The following is a 16,798-nucleotide window of genomic DNA, read 5'->3' on the forward strand; positions in this document are numbered from 1 at the left end:
TCTTTAAAAATAATAATAATTATTATTATTATTAGCATAATATTTGAAATTTTATTTTTTAAGTATTTATTATTATATTTATTATTATTAAAAATAATTATTATTACATTCTTATAAAGAAATATTTATAAAAAAATAATTAATAATTATTTTAAAATAAAAATTTAATTTTGTTAGATATATATTTATTTAAAACTTTAATATAAATTTAAATTATATTTAACGTTAAATAATTAAAAATTTTGTTATTAATTAAATTTTATAATATAATTTTAAAATACAAAAAATAAATATTAAATTATATTATCAAATAAATAATAAATAAGATGTGCAATGCGCAAAGTGACTGCTGCTTATATTGCTAAACACTGACACTCACCTCTACCTTTTAGCATACAATATGCTTCTACTTTAATTATTCAAAAATTCGGTTCTCATCAAATTATAGTATTATATAATTGGAAAAAAATTTTAATTATTTTATAAAATTTTTAATTTATAAAATAAATAAAATCTTGCCATAGGGGTGAGTGTTAATCTAGTTTTAAATATTTTAAATCGTTCATTTTATAGACTTTCAATTCAATTCATGTAATAAAATAAGTTTGATTATTAAAAAACCAAGAACATTTTCACTAAATTAAATCTGCCTTTGTAATAAATAAGGGTGAAATAGAGTGAAAATCTATTTTACTTTTCATATATTATAAAAATAAGATACATATTATAAAATTTATTTAAATTGAATTTTATACGTGAATTATCCTAAGATGGGTGATTGTCTCTAATTCCTATTGCAGTTGCATGAGAAAAATGTTCTTTCTTAATTTATATTACCATGGTAGACCTGCGTTTAGAATATTTAAAAATTAAAAGATAAAAATAAATGCAAATTTTTATTGTTTAGACTCCATTCATATGGTAGACGAAGAAACAAAGAAGTGAGCTTCAAATTTAAATTGCACATACCTTATTCGCAAGACTTTCACATAAATTGATTTGGTTTCAAAGAATTTATTTTGATTACTGTTTTATTTTATTTTGTTGCTCTACTTCATGGACAATTTATGTGTTTCTGATAGAGATTCTTGCTCGTCTTATGAATAAAAGTCATATATATATATATATATATATATATATATATATATATATATATATATATATATTACTTTATCATTCCTCTCCTTCTCACACCAAATTGGAATAAACCATACTTCAAATTGATGAACCTCCAGGTAATGCAAACTATTTTCATTCAATTTAATTAAATTAAATACCAGGCTTGAAAAAAATAAAAGGAAAGAAAAAGAATAAAAACATCGAGGAAAATTGACCTTTAAGTTTGTAATTCTAACAGGGATATCAATTTCAGGAGCTCTTCCAAACAAGAATGTCATTACCAGTTGCACCTAGAGATAGCCTGGCCAATTAGGGTGCACCGCATGCCAAAATGAATCAGTCTGTCTGCATGGCAGGTAGGTTTAATACTTGTGATATTGCATCAAATCCAGAGCTGCGACAGACCTGCAGATAGCATCCTTGGTTTAATATTTGCATGATAGACTGACATAATGCCCTCTCAATTCTCAAATAGCAAAACCAACATTAATATCATACTCTTGCAGTGAACTGAACATGCAGTTCTTTTAACTCCGAGATTGGCAACAATAGGAAGTTGCAAGAATTAAAGAACTGTACAAGTACCATTCCTGCATTCAACTGGACTCATGAAATAAATCAACCTCAAAACAGTAACACTATGGGGAGTGACTTCGAAGCCTGTTATCTCAGAAATACCAGAATCTAATTCAGGCAGTCTGAGGCTCGCCTACAGCATTCTCCTCCTGCAAGGGCTAAAATTAGTTAGAAGCTATGCATAAACATCATACCAGACTAACATGATTAGGAAAAAAAAAAAAAAAAAAACTGCGAAAATCGTTATACATAGTTCAAGCATAGCAAACAATTTAATATATTATGCTGACACTTATTGACCAATTTGGCAACTAATGTCTCATGAATAACCCAAAAGCAATGACTTGCAGTTCATATTAACTTGGAACCATGACTTCAAACCCATCCTTAATAGCAGAGCATCTCAGGTTCAAACTCCAAAGTATGTGTAAAACTTGGGGCACAAATAGACGTCTCAAACCTATAATTGCCAATTAGGAGCCCGAAAATCAACAAATATAGGAATACGGCCATCAGTAAAATCAGCACCCTCTGTATCATCCAACCCCACACATCAGCAATAAGCCTATAATTGACAGCCATCATAAACATCCACCTGATCAACTTCAAACGTATGATGTGTTCAGCTATATCACCGATGAAACCAAAAGGAATCTAGAATGTCTACTTCAACAGAAAATTTTCATGCATAAATCTGTCACCAGCTGTATTGACTCAAACATATTACAATTCAAAAAAAGAAATCATGTGTCATGTCCACCCCCTGCCCCCTCTTCCCCACACTCCAAACACAAAGTTTGAGATATGGTGAAGAGATCATTAACTGCTGTATAGTGATAGGCTTTTAATCCTAGTTAAATGAAGGCAAAACCAAAATGAGGGGAAAAGATAAAAGACTTCCTCACTGAAGAAGCCATCGTATGAATAATCATATTAATAATAGCATATTGCACAAAATGAAACACAAATTGAAAGCCCATATTGTTAAATTATGAACTTGCAAGAAGCGCCAATTATGGACACAGCATTACCACAGGTTCCACTGGAATGGTTAAATGCATATGTATTAGAGAAAAGCAGAAACAACCCAATAGTAATATGAGAAAATGCCAGCATGCATTCAGGGAATTGAAGGAGTAATAGAAAACCCAACATACACTGGTAAAATTAAAGCAAGAATATCAAAGTACATCTGATTTATTAAAAATATTATGTTTCAATTTGGTTGACTTTGTGAAACCCACTTCATTGAAATTTGAGAACTACTTTTTCTATTCCATCTAAAGAAGGGTTGTGTTTCTAGAAGTGACTAGTGAGGCGAAAAGATAAGATGCATTCACAGATACAGATAAACATATCACAGATACTTACATCTATAGTCTGGAAAGATCTGCCTATGGACACCTTCAAATGAGAAACTTCAGCACTAGAAGAAGATCCATTGTCAAGAATACTGGAAGTTTGATCCTGCAAGCGTACAACAGTATCATACAATCCCATGTTAAATTGCTGAACCCTCCAATACAAGAATCCAGATCAGATGAATTCCAACCAAAAGCATGGGAAAGCACTGAACTTCAATAACTATACAAATGCCTGGGTATGATCTATGGTGCAGATATCTGCAAACAAAAAATTGCACATGCATTTTATATTTCAATCACTGTCAAAATATTGAAATATGCTCATATTCACCTTCCATCAATGTTTTCTCTATCATTTACAAACACACACACATGTTGATATTAAAGGAATCCACAACTTGAGTTAACAGTTCAATTTTGCCAATGTGGGCACATGAGAGAGGTAACAATCTGTTTAATTCATTTTAAGGAAAGAAGTGAGCTTTGTTCCTCACATTTGGATAAAATGGAGAGTGAAGAAAGGGTTGCTTTTGATGGCATGGAGAGTGAAGGTTGCTTTTCTTCATTTTACCAAAAGGCCATTCAATTTGTAGTCTAAATTTGTTGGAAATACAGGTTTACATTCCCTTGCAACCCCATTGTTTCATCCCAATCTCTGCTAATCCAATTTGAACAAATCAGTTTTGGTCCCAAAAAGGAGGGAAGTGCCAACTTCTTCCTTCCTACAGTCCATTTTCATCCAAAAAAATGTTAGAAAAGTTGCTTCTTCCTTCCTATCTTATTCCTCCCAGCATTGCTTTCCTTCAGCCCTTCCCTCAAACCAAACACAGAATATAAGACGTTTGTCTTTGGCAAGTTAATAGCATATTTTTCAATAGAATTAGAAGTATCTACACAAAACTATGAGCATAATAAAATTCATAACCTAGAACTTGAAAGCAAACTCATGAAAAGCATCCATGTTACATGAGCATGGGTTATATATAAGTGAAGTATAACATACCCCATGCATATATCTATTGCTCCGACCATCTTCAAAAAGAGATGAATAGTAAGCTGGATCATAAATAGAGCCCCCTAAAGCAACATCAGAATCTGAGCATTCTCTAGCTACAGCAGGAGTTATTGGGCTCAGGAAATTATTTCTTAAATCAAAATCTGCTTCTTGAGGACCAGCACTATCTACATGAGAAACCCCCAATCTGTAAATCTGAATCCACAACAATGAGGATGACAACCTCACAGAAAACCCAACAATTTGCATTGCTAAAGTGAGTTTCACAGAAAAGATAAAGAACATTCCATGACTCTCAGAAGAAATGTTCCTGCAGGCAAAATAATGCTTTCAGTTAACAGATTAGAAACGTCAACCCATAATTCCATGATTCATAAATTTAAGAGGAAAACAAAAGGAAGTTAAGGCTTGCAGTCCCACAGTTTCTGCATTGACTAATTATTAATTCAATAAAACAAATCCCATTTTCATATGAACTAACGACCCTTGATAATAAAATAAACCAGGATGGCTTCATTGATGCTATATGATGAACTTAATGAAAATTTAAAATTTTAAGAGAATAAAGGATCCCAAGAAACAATTGGCAAAGAATAAGACTTTCTCTATATTTCTTATCAGATTTAATTAACATAGCCCGTATAATTGAATGCGAAAAATAAAAAAATAAGCAGATGGAACAACGGATAAAGGTGAAACAGCAAGATAGGAAGAATAAAATTTGTGCTGATATAACTAATAAAACATAACCAAAAAGAAAAAAAATAACAGATAAAATAAGAGAAAAAAAAAAGTTACCAAATATCATGAGTGAAGAAAATGAACCAAGAAATATCAAGCAAAATAGCACAGAAGAGAAGAACAGCGTAGGCCCGACCCAAACTCTGACTGCTACTCTCGATCGCAACCAGAGCGAACAATGCGATTCCCAAATTGATCAGCAGCACACCGTTATACAATGCCCCCAGCGATCCAATCAGATCGCACCCAATCTGTAAATGACAAATCAAATCTATTTCGTCGCTAAATTAAACCCTAATTACAATAATAAAGATTATAATTAGAGCTAATATCCAAGAGAATTTTAATAATGTAAAATGCAAATAGAGAGTGAAATTTTGCTACCTGAATATAAATGAGGATAACAGCCAAGTATTGAAGCCTATCATAATCGCGAAGCCAATTCTGAATTCGATCTTTCAATACACCACAAAACATCATACGACCTGAACCGCCCTAATAATAATAACAATAATAATCCCTTTCTTTTCTTTTTCTTTTCTTTTCCTTTCCTTTCTTTGATTCCAAACAAAAAAAAAAAAAAAAAAAAAGAATAGATCAAAACGGGCGGGACTACATCGCAGAGAGTTTATACTTAAGTAGCCGCTTAATCAATCACGAATAAAACTCAAGAGTTTTTCTTTTACGTTATTGTTAAAAGGATTTCTCCTCTACGGCCATTGCCACGTACTCCCACTAGGGCTATGAAATGACTCGGCTCGGCTCAATGGAAACTTAATTTGACTCGAATTTTCTACATTAGCTAGATTCTAATTTAATATTTAAATTCGTTAAATAAATGAGCAATTTGAACACTAATCTAGTTTTAAATATTTCAGATATAAAAAAAAAATTATTCGAATAGAATTCGATTGATTTGAATTCTTTCATTTTAGATTTTCAATCGCTAAATTAAATTTGTCTCTTCGTAATAAATAAGGGTAAAACAGAGTGAAAATTTTAATTTATTATTCAAATATTATAAAAATATTAAAATTAAAGTTTATCTTATAAATTATTCTGAGATGGGTGATTATGTTTCTAATTCCTATTGCAATTGCATGAGAAAATGATCTTTTTCAATTTATATTACTATGGTAATACTTGGTGGCCTTAATTAATTTTGATTTCTTGAGTAGAATTGTGTTAGAAATATTTAATTAAAAGGGAAAGGTATAAAAAAAAATCTTGTTATTTCTCATTTTGATACTTGAAGTGATTTATATTTTTTCCTTTGCTAGTAAACGTGATTCAAATTGTTAGTTATTTGATGATAACATAACACTAATATGACAATATATAAGCAACACTGTAACACCATATATTCGCTAAATAAGTATTAAATAAATGCTATATAAATATAATATTTATCATGTATCATTTATCATGTATCACCATGTCAATATTACATATTTATAAAGATATTTATTGTTTAACTGTAACTAATGATTTGAAATAAATTTATCAACAAAGATAACGTAAAGTATTAAATTAATAAAAATTAAATTATAATTTTTTATTTATTCCTTAATTAAATATTAAAAGATAAAAATAAATGAAAATTTTTTGTTTAGTAATATAACAAACAAAGAAACAAACAAGCGAGGTCCAAATTTAAAAATGGGTGAATCTCGCATGCCTTTGACTTGGTCATTCAAAAAATGTATTATTTTGTTTTGTTTGTATTAGTCTTTTTTTTTTTTTTTTTGGTTGTAATTATGTGTTTTGGATTATGATGCCAGCCACGCTAGCTGAATCAGGCTTTGCTGAAGATAGTTCCTGTCAAGTCTGGAGAGTGGGCTGGATGTTTATGAAGCCTTTCACCTGGCAAATGTGGGTGGTCACTAGTGCCATCTTGATCCTGAATTTAGGGGATCAATGAAGAAATCATATTGGCACTACAGTTTTATTGACTTTTTCGTCTCCCTTTTTTTTCCGGGGGAGAAAATTTCCAGGAATCTCACATCGGTGGTGGTTGTAAAGTGGCTATTTGTTGTGTTGATTTCAAATTCTAGCCAGACTACTAGTCATACTTCAATGCTTGATTACCATCCAGCGGCTGCAGCCAGAGTGAATATATAAGAAAATCTATCAATCGATTGCAATAAAGTTTCATTTGTAAGTGATTACCCGGAGAAAGTATTAGAAGTTCAGTAACAGAGAATATGCTGCCTTTATTGAGGTCCCATATCAAAGTCTTCCTCAGCCGTTACAGCAATCAATATACTTCAAACACACCCTCCGCCTATAAATTTGGAGGATTAAGATTTGTAAGTTTCAAAGTTGAGTACAGAAATGTTTTTGATTCTCTATTTTACAGGCATTCCAACGGTAGCTTATTTTTCCACAGCTATATTGAAGCTATCGGAAATAGGGAGAGCTGGTAAAATTTGAAAAGTTTTTTGCTGTCTCAGGTGTTTTCCAATTTATAAGAGAGATTGATTTCATTATTATTAACCTAAAATTTATTAATATTTTTATTATGTATAAATATACAATTTATTTTGCATTTAATTTCCACATTGATGCGCCTCCAAAATCACAACACTGATAAAACTATTGTTTTCTTATATGCTCTTGCATCAATTCGTAGAAAATTAAAAAAAAAAAAATTCAATTAAATTCTATCGAAATCATATTTAATTTTTATTTTTTAAAAAATAAAAAATCTTTAAATTAAAAAAATTAAATTCTTTTATTTCAAACATAAGAATTAAAAAAATATCAATTCAATTAAATTCTTATAAAATTTTAGCAAAGACTTCACTTGTTATAATAATACACATATTAACTGCAAAAAAAAAGTCTAAACAAGATAATAAAATTTCATCTATAGCCGGCCTAACGCATATGCTACATATATATGATCAGAAATGACTAACCATTGTTCTCTCATTCTAAGATGAAAATACCTAAAAAATACACATGCAAAGATGATTCCTTAGCCCAGCAATACAGCTTTGATTTGCTCATAAATTGGTTCAGATTGGGAACATAAAACCCTACTCCCTAGCCAATCTACAAACTGATAGACTAGCTCCATTTGAATAAGATTGTTGGTTAGTCCACAATAAATTAGAAAATGAGTCACTTCCCTCCATGTATGAAATCTCGTTCCAACAAAAGAATTTTTTTCATACATAATCAACTCTCACCCATTTTCTTCTGGTACAGATGCTCTTCCATATTCCAGTAGTTCGCTTTACACATATGCATCGAATTTACCTATAGCCTCTTCCTCTTCCACGTCCACCCCACCCCCTACCTCTGCCCCTGCCCCCTGTACCACCCCTCCCTCCATGAGATATTCCTTCCAATGCCCTGTTAACTAGTTGGTTTTGTAAGCCACCAGACCCACGGCCCTTTTTTGCCATGTTGCCAGACCCATTAGCAGTAGTAGCAGGTCGTTTCCCTCTGCATGAAAAAAGCACATACATAATAAGAATGGATCCATTAATACATGTAATTACATATCTTGCAGAAACATCACTCCAGTAGCTGGCATGGGTCCATATTGTAAATGAACTCATTTTTATGCATCTTTAAGCTGGTATAAAACAATTTTGTATAAAGCTGAGCAGCTGATTAAGTGATTATGAAACTAGGAAAAAGAAAACACACAAACGCAAAACTAGATTTTTTTTTTTTTTTAAATAACATCACTGTAGAACATAAAGATTGAGAGAGCAATTCTTGTACCCAGTGGCTGTCGTGGTGGAAGGCACAGAAGGTTTTACTGCTTCTTTCCAGGAGGGATTGATACTCTTATCTCCAATAAATAAAGGCGTCTTCAAATGCAATGGCTGAAAATTGTTAAAATGATAAATTTTAGTTCTCTTGATTCAAGAATACATAACCATGCAATTTTGAGTCTCAAAAATTTTGTTCTTCATCACCTTTGTCATTGCCAAAATGTTATTGCAAGTTCGCAACCCAGTTGTAGTATTCTGTTTTTGAGTTTTCTGCAAATTAAAAGAGAAATATCCTTGTAAGATGCATGTTAAACTCCTAAAAAGATAATTCCATCTCCCAAGAATTAACTCACTATGTTATCCTTTGCCTCATCTGACTTCGCAGCAGCCATCGCTTTGTTATGCTCAGCCATTCCCTGAGTTAACTTTTTCATGGTAGCCCTAGTTAGCTCTTCTACATTACTCAACCTGCATCATCCAAAAAGTTGAAATCAAAACATATCCAAAAAGCAAATGAGAATTACATGACAAGTAGAAAATTAATTGATTTAAGTAATGGGCCAGTTGGATTATAATTTGAGATTAGCATAGAATGGTCAAGAGGTCTAACCACATAGCCAAGAAACCTAACCCACCAACAAATCAATGTGTTCTGCAGCCTTTGGTTTGAACTTTGAACTTATCTATTCTTACAGAAAAGAGCTAAGACTTCTGCACTTTGAAATAATATCATAGAGCACTGCAGTGCGGTGACCTTGCCACCTCCATTCTAGGCAGACCAATAACAGCACAGTAGCTAGCATAACAATTTGGGAAACCTTTACATTACTCCTTTGACCTTCACATAGACTGCCCCAATGGCATACTCGGTAACAAAAGGTATCAAAATGACAAGGTTTGAGTAGCAGGAAGAAATAAGGATTGCTTTGACAACTCACAGTAGGTTTAGCTATACGAATTTCATTGAAGAAAGAGAAATCATCAATCAAGACATCATTTGTGATGCATGAATTAAAACTTACGAGGAATACTTTAGTTTGAGAATGGTGACCGAATGATACAGCTTTAACTATTCCCTGATCTAAGTATCCAACAACAGAATTCATTCACACACAGAGACTCATTGATGCAGTCAAGGAAGTCGAGGAAGATTCAATTTAGAAATTATGTTGATTTAATTTTTCATTGTAAAATTAGGAAATTTGGAATTATATTATTATTATGATTGTTATTTAGAAATATTAAGTTTACTGTTATCCTACTTTGAGTTTGTTTAGTATTCCATTCCTTATTTGTTTTGATTTAGTATTCCTAATTAGTTACTACTAGGACCAGTTGACAAACTATAATATCTATGTCTTCTAGGTATTTTATTAGAGAGATTATTATGATATTATTATTGAGAATTAATAAAATTTGAGAATTTTTCCCTTCTTTTTTGAGAATATGTTTCTCTACCATTAGTGTTCTTTGAGAATTTGTTTCTCTTCCCCTTCGTTCTATTTGCTCTGCATTAATCAGATAGTAACAGAATCACCAACACAAACAAAGTTTTTGGCAACCATAAGAGACAAAATGGAAACGATTTCAAGGTCCATTGGATTTGACTAACAGAAGCTATTCATAAACAGCCTTCCACTAAAAGAACAACATCTTGAGGTCATCCTCAGGAAAAAGGGTCTAATCTTACATTGGGCAATTAAGAATGCTCTTCAACACATCATCGAATTCTTACCTCCAGCAAACCAAGTAAAAGATTTTTTTTTTCTCGAACTTTTTATTTTACTACCAGAATCGGAATCAAGAAAAATACACCTATATCTGAAACTTATATATCCAAGTTGTCCAAGGCATTGAAGTACTACTACATCAAACAATCTAAAAAAATTGCCCTGGCACTTTAATGAGCTTCAACGAAGGTTATAATTTGAGATTGTTATTCCATGAAGTCGGCAACCTTGGAGTGGCCATTTGTTTTGACAATGAATCTAATGAAATTCTGTGACTCTTGACCAAAGTGAACACTATATCCCTCTCTATGAATTTGATAAACCCATGAACTTTAGTCGAATCGTAAGATCATGATTAGTCTTCAAAACTTCATCTATTGAAGAAGTTTGTGTCATTATATCCATAAAGGATTTCAATAATTTTTCTCTCCATAAATCTTTTTTCCCCAGCTTTTCTCCACAGCTTAGCCAATTGACAAAGGAGGGGCACAATTGCTTTAACTTAAAAAGAGGATTAAAAAAAAAAAGAGAGGAGTTCCTACCCAACCTAGATATCTCATAGTTGCCCAGATTAATCCAAATAACATTTTGTTCAAAATGAAAAAAAGAAGAACAAGAATAATTTTTCATACAATAATTATTAAGAAAATACTCAAGAAAAAAAACAACTACCTCTCAGTGAGATCCTTGTACAACTCAGAGAAGTCCTCCCCAAGCCTATCTGATGGCTGGCCAGTAACTATCTTGTAACCACATAGGCTGTTTGTAGCATTGGGAGCCTTTATGATAACAGACATCAAATAAGTATCACAGGGAAGAGAATTATAAGAGTAAAATGACAAAGGTAATTTAAAAAATTATTACCTTATGAGCTAAATGGTGAAATGCATATAACAAGCATTCAACATAAGTAAAGTTCATCTCTTCTCCAGTCTTCCTCCGAGGCATGTAATTCTGCAGAGGAAAAAGGTAGAAATATTGCAACAAGAAAGTTTATCCCAACAATCAAAAAGTTGCAAAGATGTGCTTATGTTATTTCGGAAAGACTTCAATAAAGCAACACAATTAAAAAATAAATAAATAAATAAATCTGTTCCCAGACAGAACTGAAACCTGAGAGAACAAACATATTAAGACCATGGAAGAAATATCATATGTTATTGTTATCATTCTACATAAAACAAAACAATGTATACCTTTAATAACTGCACAATAGAAGGAAGAATCTGGCGTGAATCCTGTGGCAGAGTGTAAGGCGAAATTTCTGCAAGTGCTTTGAGCAAATCAAGCTTTCGTTCCTCAGGAAGCTGGCAGGGAAAAGCATTATTAGAATATAAACATTCTTATTTTATTATATATTGGCATATCAATCTATCTCAGAATAAGTACTACAAAAGAATGCAGAAAATGGAATCAAAAATCCAAAGCATAAGCAAAAACAGAATAACCATAAATAAGATTACAGATACATCAAGATAACAAAGAAGCAGAAGGTAACACATTACCTTATCAAAAACAGGAATAATGTGATTGTTCAAATAGTTCAGAAACTTGCTACCTGATGCACCCCTCTGTGTTTAAAAATCAAGGTGGTCAGGCTATAAATTTTAGAGAAAGATTATAGCATTTATAAACTTTTTCAACAAAATTTACCAGAAAAAATGGAAGTGCCATATAAAGGCATGATATCAGCCTGTCAATATGCTCTCCATCTGAAATCTGCATTGTTATAACTAATCAAATCATATCAAAAGGAATCAGAAAGAAACGACATGGATACTTGAGACTAATATGGAAAGAAAGGACAACAGATACTGTTCCAGACCATAAATAAGCAACACTATTGTTTCAAAACATGATTGCTAAAAATTCATAAAACGTATATGATCCTTAACAAAATAAAACATAAAAGAAGAACACCTGTTCAAGTAAACAAAATGAACCTCTTTATAAGACAAACTCTCATGCTTCCTGAGATAAATTTCAATTTTGTATCAATGTAACCAACCTAAGCCAAGCACACATCAAGGCCTTTGTTAAATTTGGGAAGTGTATTGGTCAAATTACAATTTAAATTATTTTTAATTCGGACTTACGTAAGTGATTAGATTACTTTATACATCAAAATGATTAGTCAAGTCAATATTGCAATCTAACCACTAATATTTACCCTTTTATGTTTATACTTTCTCAATGTGGGATTTATAATCCCAACACTCCCCCCTCAAGTGCAATTACATGGTTATCACTTGACAATTAATTTATATTTTTAACCCAATACGGCCCAATTATACAGCCTTATGGACGGCTAAAACCCATAACTCAATTCGATCTCTGATACCATGTTAAATTTGGAGAGAGTGTTGGTCAAATTACAATTTAATTCATTTTTTAATTCGAACTTATATAAGTGATTAGATTGTTTTTACACATCAAAATAACTAGTCAAGTCAATATTACAATCTAACCACTTACATTTACCCTTTTTTGCTTATACTTTCCTGATGTAGGATTTATAATCCCAACAGCCTTCATTGGCATTTTAGATAGATAATTTACATATAGACAAGTTACTTCTACAAGCTCAAAACAGAAAAATGGAAAGGCTATATCAGGATATTAAAAAAGGACCAAGAAGCATTGTTCTTTTAGTTTACAAAACTCATCAGCTAACCAATTAAAAAAGAGAAAAATAAACCTTTCACCATTCTATCTAAAAGTTACAAAGTGACAATTGGGAAGCAACTTATCCAGCTGGGCTATCCCCACCCATACTCAGAACTAGAAAAATAAACACCTTCAAATTATTTTGTAAAGAGAAAATAGAATCAAATATGAATCTCTCTGAAGAATGCAAACTACTTTAAGACACATCTAAGAATCAAGTATGGGTCATCAAAACAAAGCCACTTCAATACAAAAATTACAATTTCTCTTTTGTTGCTCATAAATACAATTAGGCAGTTCATACATAGGAAGATAAAACTTCCAAATTTAAATTAACATAATGCAGCAAAAGAAGCACTCACGTTAAATTGTGCATCTAAATCGGCCTGTCCTTCAATAATTCCAAGAAGTTCTTTCATCCGTTCTGGAGGAGCTTTATCTCCAAATATGCTCAAACTTCTTAAGAAGTCCATGAACATTTTGAATTCTGCTGCAGTTACATCTTCTAAGCCCTGCAAAGGACCAAATCAAATTATTAATGGATCTTCAAAAGATAGAATAACAGGAATGAATTCTATGTACATCAAAGAGAAAGACATAAAATGGATGAATATACCTTTTTAATCAAGTCAGTTATATGCCGTTCCATTTCCTCTTGAGGCCTCAAAAGTTCAGCCTTGAGACGGAAAACCTGAACTTGCAATCGTTGATCCTCAATTATCATGAAAAGTGTGACCAAAATCAATGACTAACATCATCTGAAATCTTCTAACCTTATCTCTTATAAAGCCTAAAACTTTCTCACGGACATCTTCTGGACCTTGTTCATCAGTTGTCCCGATGTGCTTAAACAAGGCAGTTAAAGAGGCTGCATAACAGGAAGATTAAATAACTTTCAGATAAAACAACAAAAAGGTGTACTAAAAACAGGTACAGTAAATAATATGCTTTGGAAAACAGGTACGGTAAATAATATGCTTTGGATTAATTGTCAAATCATTTTTTGTGTAATTCTAATTTTACTGTACACTGCACACAGAATTGTTGCTTCACAGATGCACCAATTAATACCAAAATGGAGTGTATTCTTTTAGTTTTAACATTTTAATGATCCCCTATTTGTATAGAGTTAAGAACCATATTTCCACCAAAACTCTCTCTCTTTCTCTCTGTGAAAATAAATACTTCCTTTCTTTTAGGATAATCAAATTCTTTTAACATAAATGAGTTTAGGATTGAACAATGAGAGCAAAAGCAATCGCAAATGTGTCAGGTTTTGACAATACATTTCACCCTTGACCTGGTCTACATATTGGTGGTAACTGGTAAGACTGAAAAAATGATAATCCAACGTATGGGATATGGAATGCAATAAAGAGGCAAAGGGTAAGCTTTAGAACTTAAAATTTAAACTGGTATAAGAGGAGCACGTATTTATCACAAAGCAAATTAGATATGTACTGCTTGAAAACAGAAACTTCATTTGTCCAGTTTAGGTCCTACCCTGTTGCCATCAATCAAGTACATGCTAGATGGGTTCTTGAAATCATTTGATCATGAAGCATCAAGTAACTCCAATTTCATAAGCTAATTAATATCATCAAGATAGATTTTTTTTTTCCATCCCACTGGGACAAGAACCATAGTTCCACATCAGAGTCATGGAGCTATAAAATCTTCAACAGATTTACAAAGTAGCTCCACTGGCTTCTCAATATTCTGTAATATCTTGATTGCAGTACAGTCCCACACATAGGATGCAAATATTATGCAATATGCACAAAATAAGATTCAGCAATAAGCATACTGCTGAAAATGATACTTTGAATAAACAATACACAAAAAGACTGGAGAATTAAAAACCAGGCCTATACCAAACAAAGAAACCAACCATGTTTTTTCTCTGTATATCTTTATCAAATATAATTGTTGCACACTCATATACTAAACAAAGAATTCCACTACTGGAGTATGTCAATTCCAGAAGTTCAAATTATCATATGCAGAAGAGTTTGACCTTACAGATACAGTATGTATATCTTTATTCCACACTATACAATATGCATTCGTATAATTAATGGTTAGGCAAATCACCTTTCACATCCTGCCTCAGTAAGTACATAAGGGCTTTATGTACAGCATCCCGTTCCACAATTTCTTCTGAAATTGTAAATAAAGTTCATACTTTAGAAATTTAGAACCCCTAACATATAAGTAAAAGTTCTCCAAAAAGATAAATCAAATCCAATTTACCAGCTACAAGGAGCTGCACAAGAATGTCGATAATTTTGGAAAGATACTCTGGTGTATCCTTGCAGAATAGTGGCAGCCCCCGAATTGCTTGCACCCGGACCTGCAGGAACGATGAAACTTAAGTCCCATACCAAAAGGACAATATATATATATATATATATATATATATATATATATATATATATATATATATATATATATTAAAGATAATATACATTTACTCGGTAAAAACAATGTACTAACAAATTCCAGCCACATATTTTCCCTCACAATAAATACACAGTGAATATGGTCACTAACTAATAAGCATAAACCCTAAACCTATTTGTTGTTAATTGATTAAAATTACCATAATCAAGCATCGATTAAAAGAGTACCTTTTCTACTACTACAATGTGTAAATACAACACATAATTCCTAAATACATGCATTGTGTTCATAAATACAGATACAGACCCCAAGCTCTTCTTCCTCGATCAAATCAAGATGGGCATCGACTGCCTGGCTGGAGAGGTCAGGGAAGAACTTGAAGAACCTCGGAATAAGCTGAGCCGCTAATTGCTTCGCCTTTATGCTCGTCTTAGCCGCATCGATAATCCCCTGGTAATCCTTCACATTCTGGAAATTACAACCAAATAAATAAATAAATCAAATTTCATAAAACCCTAAAAAGAAAACCCTAAAAGTGAGAGAAGCAGGGGAACCTGAGACTTGTCCTTGGACTCATTGAGTCTCTCGCCGAACTCGTAGAGCTTCTCGATGTGCTTGGCTTCATCAGTGGAGTCACTCATTTGGGAAACAAATACTAGTATTCTTTTATAAGCTGAGAGACAGTGAAATTGAAGAAATTATTTGAACAGCACTTGGATTGGAAACAGCAAAAGCAGAGATGGTAAAGTCTGCGTAAATGATAAAATTTGTTAGCTTGAGATTGGAGAGCAGGCGACGTACAAGAAATTCAACTTAGCTGTGTGTGCAGAGCCTAGCAAGCGAGACTTGACATGGAAGAGGAAGAGTGCAGAGTGACAGAGAAAGTGTTTGTAAAGGAAACAGTAACCCCAGATGAGAGAGAGAGCTAAAACGAGGGTTTGATTAATCAAAGAGCGAGAGAGTGTGAGGACTTCGTTCTTGTTGGGGTCTGCACCGCAAATAGTATCATTATTGGCTCAGAACGGCATCGTTAATTATATTTCTTATTAATTGTAGTTCTTGTCGAGGACTTTGTTCTTGTTGGTTTCTGTTAAGAATGATTACAAGGCTATAAATGAATTATTCGTAAATTTTAACAAAATGAATATTTGTGAGCTCAAATTTGGCTCCTTTAATAAGCCAATATAATTAAACTCAAACTCGGCTAATTTATATCCCTAAGATTTATAGATTATAATATTATTTTTATTAAAATAGTTTAATGTTCAATTTCACCCATATTTATTGAAAATGTTCAAATTAATCAATTTAATCTTTTATTTACATTAATTCAGAATTTAAGTTCAATGTAGTTTAAAAAAAAATAAAGAAAATTAAGAAATTAAACTTTTTGATTTTTTTGGTTAAATCAAAATATTAAAAAAATAAGAAAAAAATTAAGAAATTAAACTT

At 32.0% G+C, this 16,798-nt stretch overlaps 2 protein-coding genes across 4 annotated transcripts; both read right to left on the reverse strand.

Moving 5' to 3' along the window:
* Positions 1 to 1,236: 1,236 nt before the first annotated feature.
* Positions 1,237 to 5,566, reverse strand: LOC110654858 (uncharacterized). 3 transcript variants are annotated; one of them, XM_021810986.2, is made up of 6 exons: positions 5,200 to 5,566; positions 4,873 to 5,066; positions 4,063 to 4,384; positions 3,067 to 3,162; positions 1,618 to 1,844; positions 1,237 to 1,524 (listed from the first exon to the last, which is right to left on the reverse strand). In XM_021810986.2, exons 1-5 carry the CDS (start codon positions 5,293 to 5,295, stop codon positions 1,809 to 1,811), a joined length of 744 nt encoding a protein of 247 aa, XP_021666678.2. In that variant the 5' UTR covers positions 5,296 to 5,566; the 3' UTR covers positions 1,237 to 1,524; positions 1,618 to 1,808. The 3 variants fall into 3 exon arrangements, with proteins under 3 accessions (XP_021666678.2, XP_021666680.2, XP_021666679.2); XM_021810988.2 differs by having other exon boundaries at positions 3,067 to 3,317; positions 5,200 to 5,562; XM_021810987.2 differs by lacking the exon at positions 3,067 to 3,162 and having other exon boundaries at positions 1,618 to 1,841; positions 5,200 to 5,563.
* A 2,229-nt stretch (positions 5,567 to 7,795) lies between these two features.
* Positions 7,796 to 16,378, reverse strand: LOC110654857 (apoptosis inhibitor 5-like protein API5). The gene is made up of 17 exons (XM_058130226.1): positions 16,148 to 16,378; positions 15,901 to 16,019; positions 15,653 to 15,814; positions 15,197 to 15,296; positions 15,038 to 15,103; positions 13,717 to 13,811; positions 13,560 to 13,634; positions 13,306 to 13,455; positions 11,930 to 11,995; positions 11,782 to 11,847; positions 11,473 to 11,583; positions 11,141 to 11,230; positions 10,949 to 11,055; positions 8,900 to 9,014; positions 8,751 to 8,816; positions 8,554 to 8,657; positions 7,796 to 8,268 (listed from the first exon to the last, which is right to left on the reverse strand). Exons 2-17 carry the CDS (start codon positions 15,985 to 15,987, stop codon positions 8,076 to 8,078), a joined length of 1,653 nt encoding a protein of 550 aa, XP_057986209.1. The 5' UTR covers positions 15,988 to 16,019; positions 16,148 to 16,378; the 3' UTR covers positions 7,796 to 8,075.
* Between the last annotated feature and the right edge of the window lie 420 nt (positions 16,379 to 16,798).

The sequence above is a fragment of the Hevea brasiliensis genome, chromosome 11 (assembly GCF_030052815.1).
Source record: "Hevea brasiliensis isolate MT/VB/25A 57/8 chromosome 11, ASM3005281v1, whole genome shotgun sequence".
Lineage (NCBI taxonomy): Eukaryota > Viridiplantae > Streptophyta > Magnoliopsida > Malpighiales > Euphorbiaceae > Hevea > Hevea brasiliensis.

Excerpts from the sequence above, each read along its gene's own strand:
- LOC110654858 (XM_021810986.2), bottom strand. The coding sequence starts at position 5,295 with ATGATGTTTTGTGGTGTATTGAAAGATCGAATTCAGAATTGGCTTCGC. Across the intron at positions 4,385-4,872 it reads TTCTTCACTCATGATATTTG|GAACATTTCTTCTGAGAGTC; the intron begins GTAACTTTTTTT and ends TTTTGCCTGCAG. Across the intron at positions 1,845-3,066 it reads GATCTTTCCAGACTATAGAT|GAGGAGAATGCTGTAGGCGA; the intron begins GTAAGTATCTGT and ends TAGCCCTTGCAG.
- LOC110654857 (XM_058130226.1), bottom strand. The coding sequence starts at position 15,987 with ATGAGTGACTCCACTGATGAAGCCAAGCACATCGAGAAGCTCTACGAG. Across the intron at positions 11,848-11,929 it reads TGGCACTTCCATTTTTTCTG|AGGGGTGCATCAGGTAGCAA; the intron begins GTAAATTTTGTT and ends TTTTAAACACAG. Across the intron at positions 11,584-11,781 it reads TTATTCCTGTTTTTGATAAG|CTTCCTGAGGAACGAAAGCT; the intron begins GTAATGTGTTAC and ends TTTCCCTGCCAG.